At 43.2% G+C, this 18083-nt stretch overlaps 1 protein-coding gene across 1 annotated transcript in view; it reads left to right on the forward strand.

Moving 5' to 3' along the window:
* gatad2b (GATA zinc finger domain containing 2B) overlaps positions 1-14286 on the forward strand; it is a 58767-nt gene extending 44481 nt beyond the window's left edge. Inside the window, exons 6-11 of the mRNA XM_084378575.1 lie at positions 388-555; positions 2922-3282; positions 3958-4160; positions 4424-4534; positions 4939-5146; positions 7233-14286. Of these exons, the coding sequence (XP_084234701.1) occupies positions 388-555; positions 2922-3282; positions 3958-4160; positions 4424-4534; positions 4939-5146; positions 7233-7369 (1188 nt within the window). The 3' untranslated portion in view covers positions 7370-14286. The remainder of the gene's footprint in view (positions 1-387; positions 556-2921; positions 3283-3957; positions 4161-4423; positions 4535-4938; positions 5147-7232) is intronic.
* Positions 14287-18083: the final 3797 nt, after the last annotated feature.

The raw sequence follows: 18083 nt of genomic DNA on the forward strand, positions 1-18083 counted from the left end.
ATGACTCATCACTCTGTTGGTGTTGTTGGACTGCACAATCCAACACTAACCTCTGTGTAATGTTGCTATAGTGCCGAGTTGTGTTTCTGGGTTTTTTCACAAACAGTCTTTGGTCAGTGACAGACACAAGCTTGCAGAATTAATATAACTAAAGAGGCCCCCAGTTTAACATATACATATAAGACCTCAGGTTCAGGACTGAAGAACATACATACAGTAACTGTGCTGCTTATATTGTTATAGAGGAGGACCTCTGTGGTGCATGTGTGATGACATTAAGAAAACCAGAATGTTGAACAGACTCCTGTTTGTCAAAATGAATTGTCTCTTAGATAAGCCTCTTCACTTCATTCCATCAAAGTCCTCTGTGTTTTCTCTTCTCTGCAGGGTCACACAGTCATCAGGTCAGCAGCCAATGCCAACCTACCGCCCATGCTGATGTCCCAGAGAGTGATAGCCCCCAACCCTGCCCAGCTGCAGGGCCAGAGGATCTCCTCCAAGCCCGGGATGTCTCGCTCCAGCTCCAGCATGGGCAATCCCGTCAGCTACCAACAGGTACGGATTCATACCAAAGCCGCTTTCACATATGAACTCCGGACAGAGAGTCAGATCAGGATATTGTCCACATTTGCTTGTTCACACAATCAGCACACAACAGGAGATGTCACGCGTGTTCACACATTGGGCTGGGGGCGGGGCCTGGGTAGGATGCTACAGACTGCTCTGTAATGATGACTGTGTTTCCGTTGATATCAAAACCACACATATTTGAACGTATCCACAAAATCAACGAAAGTGTGGAGAGTAATATACAGACAAGCAGAGAAGAATACGCAGCAGCTACACTCCGGGCACGAAGATCCCACCGCAGAAAGAAAGCTGCAGCATTTTGGATTTGTGTCCAGCAGCAGCGTGAATGGAAGCCCGAGAGACAGAGCGGGGAAATATTCTGGGCAGATGATGTCTGATGTGACAATGAGCAGGTTAACCACCATTTCACATGTCCTGGTTTATGTTTGAGTATGTGTTACAGCTGATTAAACCAGCACTAACACAAAAGAATACACGTTGTCGACATGCTGTGAATTCACTCCGGACAGCTGTCTGCTCTGTACACACATGTGGCTCACCCGGACTAAGGACGAGGGAGTTGGCAAGGTAAAGTCCGGGGCAAATAATACAGACGTGTGTTCACACATGCAGCTCCTCCAGGTAAACTATGGATAAATCCAAAGTTACAGTCCATGTGAGAAAGGGGCTCAAGTCAGACTAAATGCATTTAATAATGTCATACAGTGACAGAAATGTGAACTTACTGTATCTGCTCAACACAGTTTGTCTAGAGGTGCTGGTTTCTTCAAATGTCATTTTAATCGAAAGTAACAAAAACTTTAGATTAGAATGGAGAGCAGCACACAAACACATATCTGATGCCCTGTATCCACAGCAGGCTTTACTTGTAAATGTTCACTGTCATCACAGTGAGCCAAAGTGCTCTGCTCTGCTCCAGAAGTCAGAAAATCTCTTTTAAAATCACATTGACATTTGTAACAACATAAATTACTTGTTGGTTCATTTTTAAAAACAGTGCTGTATATTTCTATTTTTAAGCAGCAGGTAACACACACCTGTTCCCAGAAAAGAGTTCCCAATAGAGGTTCTTCAGGTGTTCACAAGTTGTACCTGATGAGAAACATTGTGGAAACCTGACAGCGCCTAATGAAGAAAGCTCAAAATGAGCGCTGGTCTTTGTTTTTCTCTGATGTCCTAGAATTCATTCTCAAAAAAACCTCCACCCAAAAGGGATCCAAGCCAGTCAGAGTCTGACCTGAGAATAGTAAGAACCAGTCCAAAATGCAGTCTTCTCAAACAGACTACGGCTGCAATGATTAAACGATTAGTTGTCAAATATTAAATCACCGTTTTTTTCATAAGCAAAAAAAGTCAATGATTCTCTGATTCCAGCTTCTTCACTGTGCATATGTCTTTGCTCCTGTATGACACTAAACTGAATCTGATCAACATTTTTCAACATTTTCTGACATTTTATACCAAAATCTGGGGAAGAAGGCAAGTCAGTGGAATCTTCCCAAATATCCGCGTTTGAATGCAAGCTGTCTTTAGAAGTGAATGATTGTTCTACTTTTACCTTTACTTTGGATTTAACGTTACTTTTGACAGCACTGTCTATGAAACCCTGAAGAACCTGTGCACTCTTGTGTATCACACACAAGACTTCACTTCACGAAGGTGAAGTGAAGTCTTCACCTTCGTGAACATTCACTTCACGAATGTTATCATCAATGTAATTTTGACCCTCTATGAGTGACCAGTAGTTGGCATGTTGCTGCCAGGTGATTAATGAAATAATCTTGATAACCTATTAAATAATACCAAATTCATGTTTTCTTATTTTTAACCTATTCAGCAGGTCTGTAAGGGTGACTGCAGCTCCTGGTTGATTATGTTAACTAGATTGTACAGTAAGTTTGTTACTCTTAACTGAAATGTGGCAGATGGTCAGCCAGGACAAGACCAAGACAGTAATGATGCAAACCAAAATACACTGCAAGACCAAAATAATACTTTTGTATTTTATGTTACTATTATCAAAATATGTTTAAGTAATAGATGTTGGACTGTCATATCACAGTTATAATGTTACTATGAAACCTGATGCGTCATTCAGAGACGTCTGGGAAGTCCAGCTCCTGTTTGAAGAATGAAACTTAAAGAGGGGACAGGAAGCACTTCAACATGTTGGCCATTAAAAACTGATGTGTATAAATATAAATGCTTTCAAGGGCAAACGGTAGCAAAGTTTCTCCTGACCTGACTTCGACACGGCGAGGCAGCAGATGTGGCAGTTTGTGACAAAATGTGATTTTGCTAAGCAACAGGGAATGTGTGTGTCCCTGCAGGCCAGCCAGCAGGTGGCAGCTTCCCAGCGCTCAGGCTCCAGTGCGATGTACATGAACCTGGCCCACATGCAGGCGGCGGCAGCCGGCGGGGTCGGGGGTGGCCTAGGCGGCGCTTCGGCCGTCAGCCCATCCACCATGTCCAGCTCAGCCAGCGGAGGGGTGAGCTCCATGGCCGACCAGGCCAGCAGCCAGGCGGCGGCCAAGCTGGCCCTGAGGAAGCAGCTGGAGAAAACCCTGCTGGAGATCCCTCCACCCAAACCCCCCGCCCCGCTTCTCCACTTCCTGCCCTCTGCCGCCAACAGCGAGTTCATCTACATGGTGGGCCTGGAGGAGGTGGTGCAGAGTGTGCTTGACAGTCAGGGTAAGCAGCTGACACACATCACTGTTTACATCATTGTTGTTTAGTCTGAACGTCAGTGTGTGACTACATTTTAGAACTATGAGCACCTGTGCAAAAAGGCCCCCTTGATTTTTAAATCATCATCATCATCATCATCATGGTCAGGAGCAGCATTCTACAATACTCCTTATTTAGGGGCAGTCGATCTATGTAAATGACTTCCTCTCACAGCACTACTTTACTTTGTGACTTTTTACTTAGAAAGAAAACAGAACTTTGTTATTTCTTGTAAACTTCCAATCAGTTACCAAAGGATGTCAGTAACGGTTGCGATGGAAAAAATACAACTGTGTTGTGTTGCCTGACCTTTTCAAGTGGTGCTCCTAAATGTTGTACTCCTCATGTTGTCAGGGGGAGCACCAGTGATACACAAAACAAAGCTAGTGTGGAGCCCAGTGAGATCACACTGTTGGATACAGTGAGTCCAGACACTGACGTAGAGAAAGCTACCTGTTTCTGACCACATACCAAACTAAACCTCACTGACCTCAGGTTGTAAGATCACTGAAAGGGGAGTTACAGTGCTCCTAGCTTCTCTGCTTAAGAAGGATGTGAGGAGATCTGGACACTCAGAATCTGCCATCTGCCCGTCACCTCAGACTGTCAGTGTGGACTAAAGCACAGTCTTCTCTGTAGGTAAACTCAGAGGGACACTGGCCCGCATGGAGCCTTTCTTCTGCGCCCAGTGCAGAACTGACTTCACCCCCCACTGGAAGCAAGAGAAGAGCGGGCGAATCCTCTGTGAGCAGTGCATGACGTCCAATCAGAAGAAGGCTCTAAAGGCGGAGCACACCAACAGGCTCAAGAACGCCTTTGTGAAGGCCCTGCAGCAGGAGCAGGTCAGTAACCCCGTCCCTCTGCACCCTGTTGGCTGCACTCTCTTACTCTTATTGTAGTTTTCCTGCTAAGAAGTCGGTTATTTTTTATGTCATATTTCTTTATCCTGCCAAAAACTCACTACCTCAGCTAGAACTTAAGGTGTCTGATGGGTTTCGGTGCAGCTGTTGCTTTTAAACCACCATAGGGCACATGGTATGATGAATGTATGTTCGTGAATGTACTATCTATGGGATTTCCTGAATGTATGATGCCTCCATCTTAGGAGATTGAACAGAGGCTGCAACAGCAGGCAGCCCTCTCTCCCAGCTCAGCCCCTACAGGGCCCAACGCCTCCAAGACTGACTCCATGATCCGACATCATGCCCTCCGCCAGGTACACACACCTTCACTTCTATAATGGGATTAGTGAGTTTGTCTGCCTGTAGCTTTGGAGTGAAAAAACTGCTCAGGATGAATTGATGTGAAAATGTGAACTCTGTTCTGTTTTCAGTGGAGCTACCATTAACAATTACATTTACTGTATGTCACAGAATATTGATGTTGGTTTTTTCAAATGTCACTGCTCACTACAGGTTACAAGAGCCCCAAAAGGATTCAAAACCATAAAACCCAAATTCATATCAACATAAATCCTGACCAAGCGTATTTTGAGCTGTAACTAGCAAGTCTTTGGTGTTTTCACTTGATAACTGATCCAATCCAGTAACCACCACTGTGTAGTTTGTGCACTGTATGGCAGTGATGGTGAAGTTAATGGGATGTCCGTACTGTCCTCAGGCTCCACAGCCTCAAGCCTCCATGCAGCGAGGTCTTTCCAACTCGGCACGAGGTGTCCTGTCCAACTTCGCCCAGGCCTCCCAGCTGTCAGTGGCCAGCAGCCTCATGGGGATGACTAGTGCCAAGCACTGTGGCAGTGGTGGAAGCAGCAGCAGTAGCAGCAACAGACTGCAGCATGACAGCCGTCGCCAGATCTACAACATCCCAGGTACGTGCTGTACATTACCTACTGTGTACATATGTGTCTGATTCATCTCGTGTTCACCAGGGAGGTCCTGATCCGGTCCAGACCGACACACGTTGATTTAATATGTATCTGACACATTGAAAAAACAGCTGTAGCTACTAAATCTGACCTATTTGAGTGAAATACTGAAGGTCCTGATTGAAAACTATTCATTTGATGTGAATATGACCTTTGGCCTGGATCCATCAGTTTGATTGGAGAGGTCTCACTCTGTTTGAATTGTTGGAACTACAGAGACACTCTGACTGAACAGTAGTGTTACAGAGTGGAGTTTCTTCCCTCACAGATGATCTTTGGCAGCGTACAGACTCCAGCTGCACAGAGCACTTTAACCAGACAACAGATAAGTTTCATTTAGTTCCGTCATCAAGTGACTCAACATTAGAGACAGCTGATTGGACCTGCTGCTAAAGGGGCTCACAGTGAAGAAGCTGATACATCACTGTGTTGTTTTGTACAACACTGCTCTTTGCCAATCAGAGAAAGTCAGTTTATCATTTTTACTAGCCTCTGTTTGAGCTCACAGTCATTGTTCCAGAATGAAATATGTGACATTTCTAACTAATCTTTACTTGAATATGCAGCAAAATGCTGCACTGCAGGCTGCTGTAAAGGAAAGCCAGTAGGGCACATTAAATACAGGGTCAGATTATGGTCACCTTTATTGTAGCTGATCCTGATTTAGCACAGTATGTCTTGATCGGTCCTGATACCGATCCTTACATTTGTTTTTGGACACTAATGGTTTTTCAAGAACTAGGTTCCAGATTGGATTTAGGTTTTTCTTGCATTTCCACAGACACATTATCAAAAAGGTAAAAGTAGGGCTGACTACTTTAGTATTCATGCTAGTTGCTCTGGTTGTAACAGCCTAATGGCTTTAAGGGTTGGCAGTGTTGCTCAGTTGGTCCATCACTTTGGTCCAGACTAAAATGTCTCAATGACTATTACACTAAACGCCCTGACATTCATGGTAGTCAGAGGAGGAATCCTACCAACTTTGATGATCCTCTGCCTTTTCTCTAGCGCCACCATTTGACTGACATTGGTGGTTTCAAAATTAGCTGAACTTGTTCCCTCATGAATTGTCATAACTGAGATGATCCTCTTTCATCGAGCACCAGCATTAGGTCAACATTCCAGCTGCTCCAATTCTTCGGTTTATGACCAAAATAATGACATTCCCACCAACCTCGACCTTTATTTGTGTTTACTGGTGATGTAGCTAATGTTAGCAAGCTAAACTGAGATGTTAAAGATCGTAAACATTATATATGTTAGACTTGTCCATCGTGAGGTGGATTATACACTCAATAAAAATATTAACACAACACTTTTGTTTCCATGTTTGTGAGCACTGACGGGTGATCGAATGCAACAGCTCTGGTGGACATTCCTGCAGTCAGCATACCAACTGCAAGGCCCCTGAGAACTTGTGACATCTGTGGCTTTGTGTTATGTGATTAAACTGCACATTTTATTGTGACCAGTCCAGATCACCTAGTAAATCGATCGCGGACGGTGTCGTTCTCTCGAACGGATTTAAAAAATTTGGGCAGTCGTCGATACAAAATAAATGTGTGGGAAACACTGATGCTGGGTAAAAAACACAGAGGAGTGTGTACCTGTACTATAGTGGCTCACATTGTAAATTTAGTCCTACCATTACAGCAAATTCATGTCATACTCACCACTCACACACTCCCTTTTTTCAGCAGATAGACTGGTCCCTACCACTGTATTTATTGCTCAGTGTGACAGTTAATGAAACACTACCTGACCCTGAAAACAAAATTTTTCAAACTCCTTTGAGCAGGTCAGAAAAAAGGACCACATCTTATTAAAATATGAAAAGATATGCAGAGTAGAAACGATGATTACTGGGACTAACAGCCTGTATCTGATGGAAGCCTGGTATAAATACAGAGGAGCTTATCTCTGCAGTGAGAAGTGAACTGCCCTTTGATTGTTTCTATAAACACAAAGCCTGAGGTTGAAGTAAACGGTTGTAGACCTGACTCTTGATGTGTCTGTCTTGTTCCCGCAGGTTTAAATATTGCCTATCTGAACCCAGCGGCAGTTGGGGCCCACAAGAGCTCCAGCTTAGCAGACCGGCAGAGAGAGTACCTGTTGGACATGATCCCACCTCGATCCATATCGCAGTCCATCACCGGACAGAAATGAGCCCCGCCCCGCCCTCCTGCCCCTCTGAAGCCACCCCCCATCCTACCCTCGTACCCCATACTGAAGCACTCCCAGATCAACCAACATCCCCGCCCCACCCCACCCCCCATCGCATGCAGTGCCTGTCCGTGTGCCTACCTTAAACCAACCCATGAAAACCCACCAAGTCGGACAAAGACACTAAACTGTCAGTGCATCTCAAATGTTCTTATTATAGTAAAAATCTTCTTCGTCAGCGTTGTTTAACAATTATAATTCCCATTATTATCGCTGTTGGTAGCACTATTATTATACCTGCAACTACCATTTTTGCTTCAGTTACTATTACTCATTATGCTTTTTTTCTTTCATAAGTGTTTGGTCCGTTTTTTTGTTTCTCTGCTGTCTCTCCTCTGCTGTGGGGAGGGACGGTGAATCATTGTAGGGCCACGTTAGGCCACAATCATATAGGATTTTTTTCTCCACTCAATTATTAAGCTTAGATGTGACTATTGCTAGTAACAGAAGATCAACAGGGTGCATTCTGGTTGCTATGCAACATAAAGTTTAACAACTTTGAGGCTTTGTGAAAAGTGTTAGCTTGCTAACTTGAAGTAACAAAGTGGAAAATACTGATAGGAACGAAAACAGACAATATTAAGTTAGCAACTGCTCTGCTCGCTCTTGAAAAGAGGATGAAGAGCCCAGTGGAGAATGTGTGTGTGGAAGGGGGCACATAACTGAGCGCAGAGCACCCACATTTTCTATCATCTCGTCGAAAGGGCCAGTTCCAAGAGCTGTTTGCAGCTAAAGTTCGGACACGTTCAACCTGGAGTTCAGGGCAGCACCCCAAATTGTGAGGAGGCCCCCTGCTACCATCAGAGCTAATTAACTGGAAATGACTGAGAAAAGTTGCAGATGTGTACAAAATAGAATCCTATGTGATCAGAGTTTGGAAAACCTTTTCCTTTGCAAGTCGGCTCCCACCATTCCCCATCACAAGGTCATCACCAGTTTCTTCATTTCAGATGTCAGCCTCTCCTGTTCCAGGTTTGAACAGTGACCAGACGGATGTGCGCAGGACATACTGTACTTTAACAATCAGGACTGACGGACGCACGACGTCCCGACTGCAGCGTCAGCGTTCCAGCAGTCGAGGAGGGAGCTGACAGGCCGGAGGATGTTGTCTACAAACTATTCACAGGAGGATGATGGTCTCCTCTCACAGAGAAGCAAGTTGATTTTCCCTCCTGGGTCCATCTCATCTCACTACCTGCCTCTGACCCCTCCATGTCCCCCCTCGATACCTTTGGTTAACCAGTATGCACAGACTGAACCCTTTTTACCCAGCAGCTCCTTGGCATCACACGTTCTTTGAGAAAGTGAAAAGAACTCAAATCTGAAGGTGGAAGCACATTTTGTGTGTCCCAGCCACAGATTGTGTACCTAGAAACCTAGAAATCTGGGTTCCTTTACTTGTTCCACTTGGGTTTTTAGATCGTTTTCTGATTGTTGCCCCTCCCCCTGTCGCCCCCTTTTTTCTTTCTTTATTTCTTTGTTGTTGTTTTTTTTTTTTTTTTGTTTTGTTTTTTTTTTGCGGCGTCTCCTAATGAAAAGGTGGCATACCTGAGAGGTATTAGCCCCTGGAGACGATAATAATCAACATAGCTAAAACAGAAACTATTGAAATATCTGTATGGATTATGTATAGATACCTAGCTTCAGAGGAAAAAAAGGATGTGGATTATATCTTTTATGGGAGAGACATGGATCAATCATTGTGTGCATACTCTGCACACAAGTTGCCTCACTCCAGAGGAGCACTTTGCATATTTCCAATTGGAAAAACATTTTTTTTTTAAAAAAGGGGAAAAGAATGTTACAATTGAGAGTGGCTAAGGTCTGGATGTTGGCTGATGGCTGACCACAGAGTCAGGGGAGATGTCCTGAGTGCTGTGGTTTGCATCAAGGTGTGTTTCAGTGATGATGAATGGTTCACTCCTGAGGTACTTGCCAGTGTTGATCTCTGTAAATGTTGGACCTCAAGTGTCAGTTTCCAAATCCCTGGTGGCCAGTGTGCTGAGGTTACACCTGCTGCAGCAGCATCAGTACAGGCTCCCATTGACTCCACCCTGCAGTAACTGATAAACCATAGGTCTGTTCAAAGGGGAATTCTGGTAGTTTGAAACCTGGGCCATATATTTACATGTTTCAGTGTGTATATGATTTTTACGTACTAAAAGTTTTGGAATCGGTCCAGTAGATCGCCCGCTGAAATCTTGTAAAAGGTCTGTCTCGGTAGAAATGGTTCACTGAATGTTGTCAGACACTTAGAATACCAGCCTCAGCCTGTCTGTGGCAAAACAAGCACTTTTATTGGATGTAACTTTGACAGTGACGGTCAGACTTCTCACAGAGGATGAGGCCATCTACTGGACTGCTTTCAAAACTTTTGGTAAGTATGAATCATTTACACACCAAAACATGTTAACATATGGCCCGGGTTTAAAAAAACAGAATTCCCCTTTAAGTCCTTCTCAGTGTCGTGTCACCAAAGTAATCCCAACTCTTATTTAAAAGGTCTGAGCGAGAGATCTGTGGACCTGTGGAGTCACACAGGGCTGTGAGTGGACCGTCCCACACATTTCAGTCTAATCAGTCTCACCACTGACGAAGAGGGAAAGGCTTGGCTTACAAAGAAGTCCCGAACTGTCAGCTGACACCACTTAATCTATGAAATCTTATGTCATCATTAGAAATGGGCAAAATACAATGCAAAGACTGTCGTAGTGAGTCATTTTAGGATGATGCCTGTGGAAAGTCTAATCGTGTCCACACGTCCCGACAGGTGCACGTGGACATTGATGGAGAGCATCAGGTTGTAGTGTGCACAGGTTCATCATTGACACGAGGCCGACACTGTTGCAGAGTGCTGCTGGTGGCCAAACACACCTTCTGGCAGCCATGTTGGATTCCTTCAGTTCTTTGTGTTTCTAACTAAATGTTAATGTGTGTGAATGGAACACTCATTGATTACTGTTGTTTTGGGATAATATCTGTGTTGGCTACACTCACTCAGTTCACACTTTATCTTTGAACCCTGTACGAGTTAGTGCAGACACTCGTGTTCCACTGTGTCACTCCGTCCGGTTCTTTGGTTTATGATCAAATACCAACGCCCCGATCAGCCTCACCTGGGCTTTGTGTTTAGTGTTGATTGGTAAATGTTAGCATGCTAACATGCTGATGATGAAAAAACATTATTGTCACTGTGCAGTTAGCATCCTGACATTAGACATCCTGACTTTTAGCTGTGCTATGCTAAGTTAAGTCACACAGCTTGTAGACTCTCATTCTGGTTAAAGCTCTTTCTGCTGAATGGTAAGCAGTGCAAAATAATTTTGTTCAGCTCATGTCAAACACGTCTATGTACTGTGTCGTAGAGATGTCTACTGTAGTTAGCATGCTAACCAGCTAGCCCCGCCCCGTCCTGTCTCCCAATTCCAGTTTGTACCTCAACAGGCAATAGTCTGATAGCCTGTAGTTTCAGCTGGGTGATGTACGCCGTGTTTTACAAGCTCTCTAAGCTTTGAGTAAAATAAATGAACAAAATGAACCCACAAAATGTCATGAAAGAAAATAATAGAAAGCTAATGGGGCGACTTAGCTCCACAGCTAACTGAATTAACAGCAGCTGTCTACAGCCAGGGAGAGCTGATAAAGAGCAGCAGTGGTCAGTTGCTCTGGTCGTATGGTGCCACCACAGTTCTGGAGCTGCCTTTGAATTCCAGCCATATTTTACACATGACGCTCTGTCTGTGCTCTTAACTACATTTGCACCAGCTAGTGAAATCTAAACACTCCACCATGTCACAGTGAAATACATCATGTTAACAGTATGGTGATGAAGCACTCTCTAGCAGAATGTCTGATAGAATGAGGCTTTTATAAAGACTAATGAAAGAAAGCCTTTATGGGAGAAACACGCTGTCTAGCCAAGGCTAGTAGAGCACAGGCTAGCTAAAGAAGGGGCAGGGCTTTCGACAACGATGTCAAACCCAAGACAGAACCACAGTAACACACTTTGCAAAAATGAATCTACTTTCCAATGGTTCACGTTTATTATAATGTTACTAAACTGACCCTAAGCCGCACCACAGTCTCTTCAGGGTTCTCTGGCTCTGCAGCCTCGTCTGTATCGCTCACAGTCTGCTGTCTGATGGATGTCCCTGATGGAGCGCCACCAGGTTGAGAGATTTGTGTCATTGTGTTTGTATATGTGAGTCTATGTCACTTTACACCTCCACTATCCATGTGTGCACAGTGGTCGGTGGTGTTTTTTGCAGCCAGACTGTCAGATGAATGTGTTCTGGTTCATCAGGAAAATGTGTTTGAGGAATCCAGACCTGCCGTCACCACATCAGAATGATCGCTTGATTTACAGCCCAGTGAAATGGAAGACTCTGGCCATGAATATGAAACTACCTAGGATTAGATTCAGAGATGTAAACTCTAAAGTTTACACTTGGAAAACATCATTTCTGTTTATTATATAAAAAACAAGAATCGGTTTCCCTTCAGTGGAATGGTTGAAATTGGATGTAGAGATATATTTTCATGTGTTTTTGATGTCGGGTAAATTTTTACTGCCACTCACAAATTGATTTTAGCGATGTTTTTCTCATGCATCTCCTTTTGCTGCCAAGTTGAAGTTTAAGAAAAAAGAAAAAAAAAGCTCCTGTCTCTCTTGCTCTTTTGCAGATGCATCCACACACCTTTGTATCTGGACTGCAGATTCTTTTCAAATTTCAATTTTTAGATTTCAAGTCATTCTTTTTCTGACGTCTCAATTGAGTTCTGTTTTTCTTTCTATTGCAGTTTTAAAAAAAAAAAAATAAACAAATGTATTGACTATGAAATAAATGACACGATATTTGCTAGGTTTGAAGTAATAATGACTTATTGTACATAAGCATTTTTTCCTCCCTTGTACTGAAAAAAGAAATTAAATGGTTGTATATTGTGTAGAAAAGCAAACAAAAAGCCATGAATATTGTGAAGCTTGTCATTTCGTTTTGTGATCACTGTGTATTATTGTGTAACAAATGTGCAAAATGTTTGGGATTCTTTTCCCCCTCCTCTGCTTCATGAAGCGGTCTCCCTGGATGCATTCGCTTTGGTTGTGGACTAGTTAGAGTTGGCAGGAAAGAGCTCATTGGTTCAGACGGACGGGGCCTGCAGCCTGACGAACATGACACATCTGAATATTTCTTTTGTTTTCTCTCGGGGCAGTGAAACTTGAAATGACTGTTGAAATGACAGAATTGTTTGGTGAACTTGCTCTAGATAAAAGCACTTTGAATGTTTCACTGTGTCTGTTGGATCACATAGACAGAACTGAGAGACCGTCCCTGTGCAGTGTATCTGATGTCACTGTGTTGATGCTGTTCCTACAGCATCAGAGTGAATGTTGTTCTGGGAGCATCATTTCAACTTATCAAAAAGTGACAAAGCTGTCATGGCTAGGTGTGCAGTACGGAAGTCTCACTCAGGAGCCGGGCTTCACGTCACACTGTTCAAGTGTTGTTTTTACACCAACTTCACTTCTTTTGTGTTTCTGTTGGATTTTCTGTCGCTGTGTGATTAGCTTTAGGGAACTAAAATACTTGTTTTTTTCCTTGTGTCGCTCAGCTATGACATCACAAAAACACGATTGGTCGGTTTCATTGATCATCCTGGAGCAACATTAAAAATGGTGTTTGAGGAACAACACCAGTGATATCAGATGCTGCATCAGTTTGCAGATACAGAAGGAGCAGACTGGTGTTCTGTTCCTTCTACGTTGCTGCTGAGCACTTCCACTGAGCAGGCCCACACATTCAGGCAGTCATTGGCTCAACGCTGAGACTTTGAATTTGTTGAACTGGACAGTAGGTGCTGAGTCATTTGTCCAGTTCACAGCATTGAAAGATGACAATTAACAAGTCAACAGTAACGAACCTTTCTATAAATCCATGCCTCCTACTGCCCCTGCTGCTCTGACAGCTCACACAGCGTTAGTGAGGTTGAGAGAGTTCCAGCTGCTCACAGTGACTGAGATTAAGAGACTCTGACTCTGGAAAGAGACGTTGCTCTAGCTTTCAACTTTGAATGTTTTGAGCAGCACAGATATCTCAGAGCTACATTATTATTAGGTCAGTATGGCCTAAAGAAATGACTGGATCATTAGGCAAAGACACAAAAATGGAAATAGTCAGTCATGTAATCATGAGTTGTAGGAATCAGGCATAAACACATTAAAACCCTGCTGTGATCCTCACCTGATCGGAGCCTCCTCTCTAAGGACATTTTTCTGGAGGTAACACTACTGGAGCCTAAAAAGAGTCCATTTTATACAGAAGTTTGGCACTAAATTCTGAATGTATCCATATACGATGTCTTACATCAGTGAAACTCTGATCTTACCAGATGTTTGTGTTCGATGGCCACAGCTGCTGCCTGACCCTGACCCAGTGACCTCTCTTCCTGCCAACAGCATACAACATGTACGGTCCTCTACTGTTTGGCTTTATCTTCTATTAGTTGGTGTTGCTAATGCAGGGAAACATTTAATTGCAAATTCAGTTTTTTCAATTTACCTGTAGAAGCGTTTCTTTTTGCATAATGTTGACAATGTTAAACATCTGGGGAAGCAGAAACAGATGATGAAATCAACCGGAGACTAATTAAAGTCCATTTTGTTTTGCTTACATCAATCCTGACCTTTTGCACATACTTGATATTTAACGGTCTTCAAAAAAGTAAAAGAAAATAATGCTGTTTGAATACTGCCAGTTGATTGACAATTATGCATTGATTGAAAAAATAAGCTAATTTTGGAGGAAATAACTTTGTAATATTTATCTCTTGCAAGCTATGTTTAATAAAGGTTGAAACAATTTGCTTCCAAGTGTGACTTCATTCAGCTCTTTGTGATGGAGGTCGGTACAGACACTGCATCACTCTCATTACACTGTCGGCTTCTCTTTGTTCAGCTCTTCCTGGGTTCAACCAACAATTCATCCAAATCTCCCCAAAAAATCAACTTTCACTCAACTTCAGTCTACTGCACTCTTAATAAACATCTCAGCATACGATTCCAGTTCAGCAGAGACTCCAGCCTCTAAAATAACAAACAGCTTGAACACAAATGCAACATTAGAGCCTTCATGACCGACGGATTGGATGATGCAAAGTTCAAGGTTCATGCTTTTGTCTTCCTACAACATAGAGTTGTGGAACGAATGTCATCAGCTGTAGTCACTTTATGCTACACAAGAAAAAACAAACTATTGCTTTCTCACGTTTGGTGGAGTTGCACTAATAAACCTGAAAAATCTTATTCTAATTAAAGTGGCACCTCACTCATTCTAATCATTAGGCTCACCCTCAGCCTGTGACAACATAGAGACACGTCTCTGGTGGCTTTGAAGGAGCTCTGTCAACCCTGATGATGTCATCACTAGTCTGGGATACAGTCTGAAAGACAGTTTAACACAAACAGCTTGAATGGTTACAAACTGACGATGGGTCTGACAGAAGTGGGCACTAACGAGGCAGTGGGCTCGAATCAAACAGCAGCTGGCTGCATCGTGTAGGATCCACTCTGTTGGTGCTTTACCTCCGACATGTCACTCAAATCGTTTGGTCCAAGTTTCAAGCAGACAAGTCCAAATCCAGTCTCAAGTCATTTATTTTCGGTAAAGTGAAGTTTCAAGTCATCAAAACACTGACTGGATGACTCCAGTCCTCTCTGCTTCAGACCAGGAACCAGAGGTCATCACATGTTCACCTCTGCTGCACAGATGTTGACCCGTCTTTGTCTCCTGTCAGTCCACAACTTCATGACAGAACAATACCTCAACATCACCAGAGGACATTCTTCAGTTTTTTATTGGTGATAAAGTTTACAAAACAAACCAGTGCACAGTGAACAACATTAAACAACAACGTTACACAACAGGAAACAACAATGAGGGAAAATGGGCAATGAGAGAGAGAGAGAGAGAGACAAGAAGAAAGAAAACACATCATTAATATATATACATACACACACATACATACATGTACACAGATATGTGCATATATATATATATATATATATATATATATGTACATACACACATATAAGGCCTGGACAAAACTGAAAAGAGATGCTGACTCTTAATCATTCAGAGTGCGGGAGGAGGTGAACTGTGACACAGGACTTGTTCCAAAGTCAGCGTGTTCAAAATGAATGGTTCTTGGTAACAAGGGTTGATGAACAACTCCACTTCAAAGTGTGCAGGTCGTCCTACACCAGCCACTAGGTGGCAGGACTGGGCAGTGAAGTGTTGTGCTCCAGGGGTCAGATGGGAGGAGAGCTCTGTGCTAGAGGTCCTTGTACTTTCCCGAGTTTCCATCTGGGTGTGACTCACACAGCTTTCTTAAGCGGAACATAACATGTGACACTGAAAGCTCAGTCGAAACCGCAACCAAGCAAACTGAACGAACATGTACTATTGACTTATTAGGTTTTAATGTCAGCATAGAGAAAACCGCCAAATATGGAAAAATATCATAACTGTGACCTCTTGTGTTCGTGTATAAGATCTCATGTTTGTTCTTCTCAGGTGGGTTTACAACACAACAGGATGTATACAGGGCAGCTCACACTGATGTGTTTGTTTCATTAGGTTAGTGAAAGTGAAACTCACCTATATGAATAGTACTTGAGTAAAAGTATTAAAGTATATGATATAAAATGTACTAAAGTATCAAAAGCCCAAGTACAACTATAGATCTCCTTACATACACAGTACGTACAGTATAAACTGCTATGGGCTGACTGATTCTCCACCCAGACAATTATCAGACTTGATACTGAAAATGTATCCTGATTATCAGAATCAGTGTTTTTTAAAAAACTAGTAACTGAAGTGTCAAACACGTGTAGTGAAGTAAAGGTACATTATTTGTCTCAAAAAATGGAAATACTCAAGTAAAGTACAAGTACCTCAGACTTGTACCTAAGTACAGTCCTGTACCATGTGTGAGCAGCGGGCTCCAGCCTTCTTGCTGCGAGCTGAACAGTGCTGATCACTGCATTGCTGTGCTGCAATTAGATTCTGTTAAATGTCTTTTCTGTGTCAGCTTCCCTCAAGTGGCTCCCACACACACTGACACAGTCTGCACACCAACTGAGACACGCTGATATCACCAGCAGGCTGAGAGCAGCGGGGTCAGCAGGCTCCACAGAACTCAAAGGATGTCGATGTAAAGTCTTCCAAGTGTAACAGTAGAGAGCACACTGAAACCTTTCTTCTCCCTCAGGTGGACAGCTGTTCTCCTACAGCTGATAATGAGCAGCACACATCCTGCCTGCACAGCACAACACAGTCAGTAACACACAGACACCGCCACAGCTTTACCAATCCTCATGTGCCTTCAGTCCTACAGCAGGATGAGGTTGTTTTTTTAAAAAGATGACTTCCGGCGAGCTCTTTTAGCAAGCTAGCCTCAGTCCATCCAGCGCTCCAATCTGACAGCCCCGCTGTGAGGACTGCTGCGTGCTGATCCGACCAACATGACTAACACACAGAAGTCTGTCTGATAATTACTGACCTGTAAAGTGATAATCATTAATGTAACCAATAATAAAGCCTGTACATACAACTTAAAAATACTGTATACAGAACGCCTTAAAAGTGCTGTCAGTGTTGCCTCTGATATAAAACTAAAGAACCAGGACTGACAAGATTTCAGTGAGGAGCTAACAGGGCAGACACCAAGGAACCTTGAAGTGGTCATGAAGCAGTCTCAGTTTAACACTGATGCCTCTGTATGACCTACATAAGCAAACAAGACCATGAGAGAGAGGACTGGCTATTTCTGCATATATATTGGACGTATTCTTAATGCAGGTTGGATTCAGGTGAGCCTGTCCTCATCAGAAAGATGCATTTATAAAGCAGCTTTGTGCGACCCATATTTGTGTTTGTGAGGCAGCTGCCTCTAGTGGCTGTAGTAATGATCGCAGCTGGGAGGGAGCAGGTGAGGAGAAGAGTATAAATAATGAAAAGGGATTTAACCCAAATACGATGTCTACCCCTGAACCTGAACAAGTAGTTCTCTTATCTGAACACGACCGAACTGTGACGCTACGATGCAGTTAAGTTAACGGGCTGAGACCCATCCTCCATCCGCGTTCATGGAAATCTGTTCAGTAGTTTTTGTGTAATCAGACCAGTGAGCTAACAGACACAGGGACACATCACTTTCTCTGTGGCTCCTGTTTATTACCATCCTAAACGAGTTATTCTTGCCTCTGTGTTACACAACGTTCTTCATAGTTTTACAGCCGTGTCTTTATGGGAGAAGTCTCTCTGGGCCACAGTGGGTCATGTGACTGGTAATTTAACTGTGATCACTGTGTCAGATGGGCTCCTGGCCCAGAGCTGTTCCTCCTAACACACACATGGTTTCATCTGATTCTCAGTAAGACAAGAATGTGATTTTAAAAAAGCTTAACTGATTAACAAGTGATTTCTATCTCCAAACTACATACAGTGTACAGAATAAGACCTGCATACAGTTTCAAGGACAGCCCCAGGAGTCCCAGGTACCTGTGGGATACACAGGCTGAAAATGCAGTTCAGTGTGATCATGCTGCTTGTTTTTCTTTGACTTCTCCTCCTCAGGCTCATGTGTTTCCACC

Source organism: Pagrus pagrus (genome assembly GCF_965226575.1).
Source record: "Pagrus pagrus genome assembly, chromosome: 17".
Taxonomy (NCBI): Eukaryota; Metazoa; Chordata; class Actinopteri; order Spariformes; family Sparidae; genus Pagrus; species Pagrus pagrus.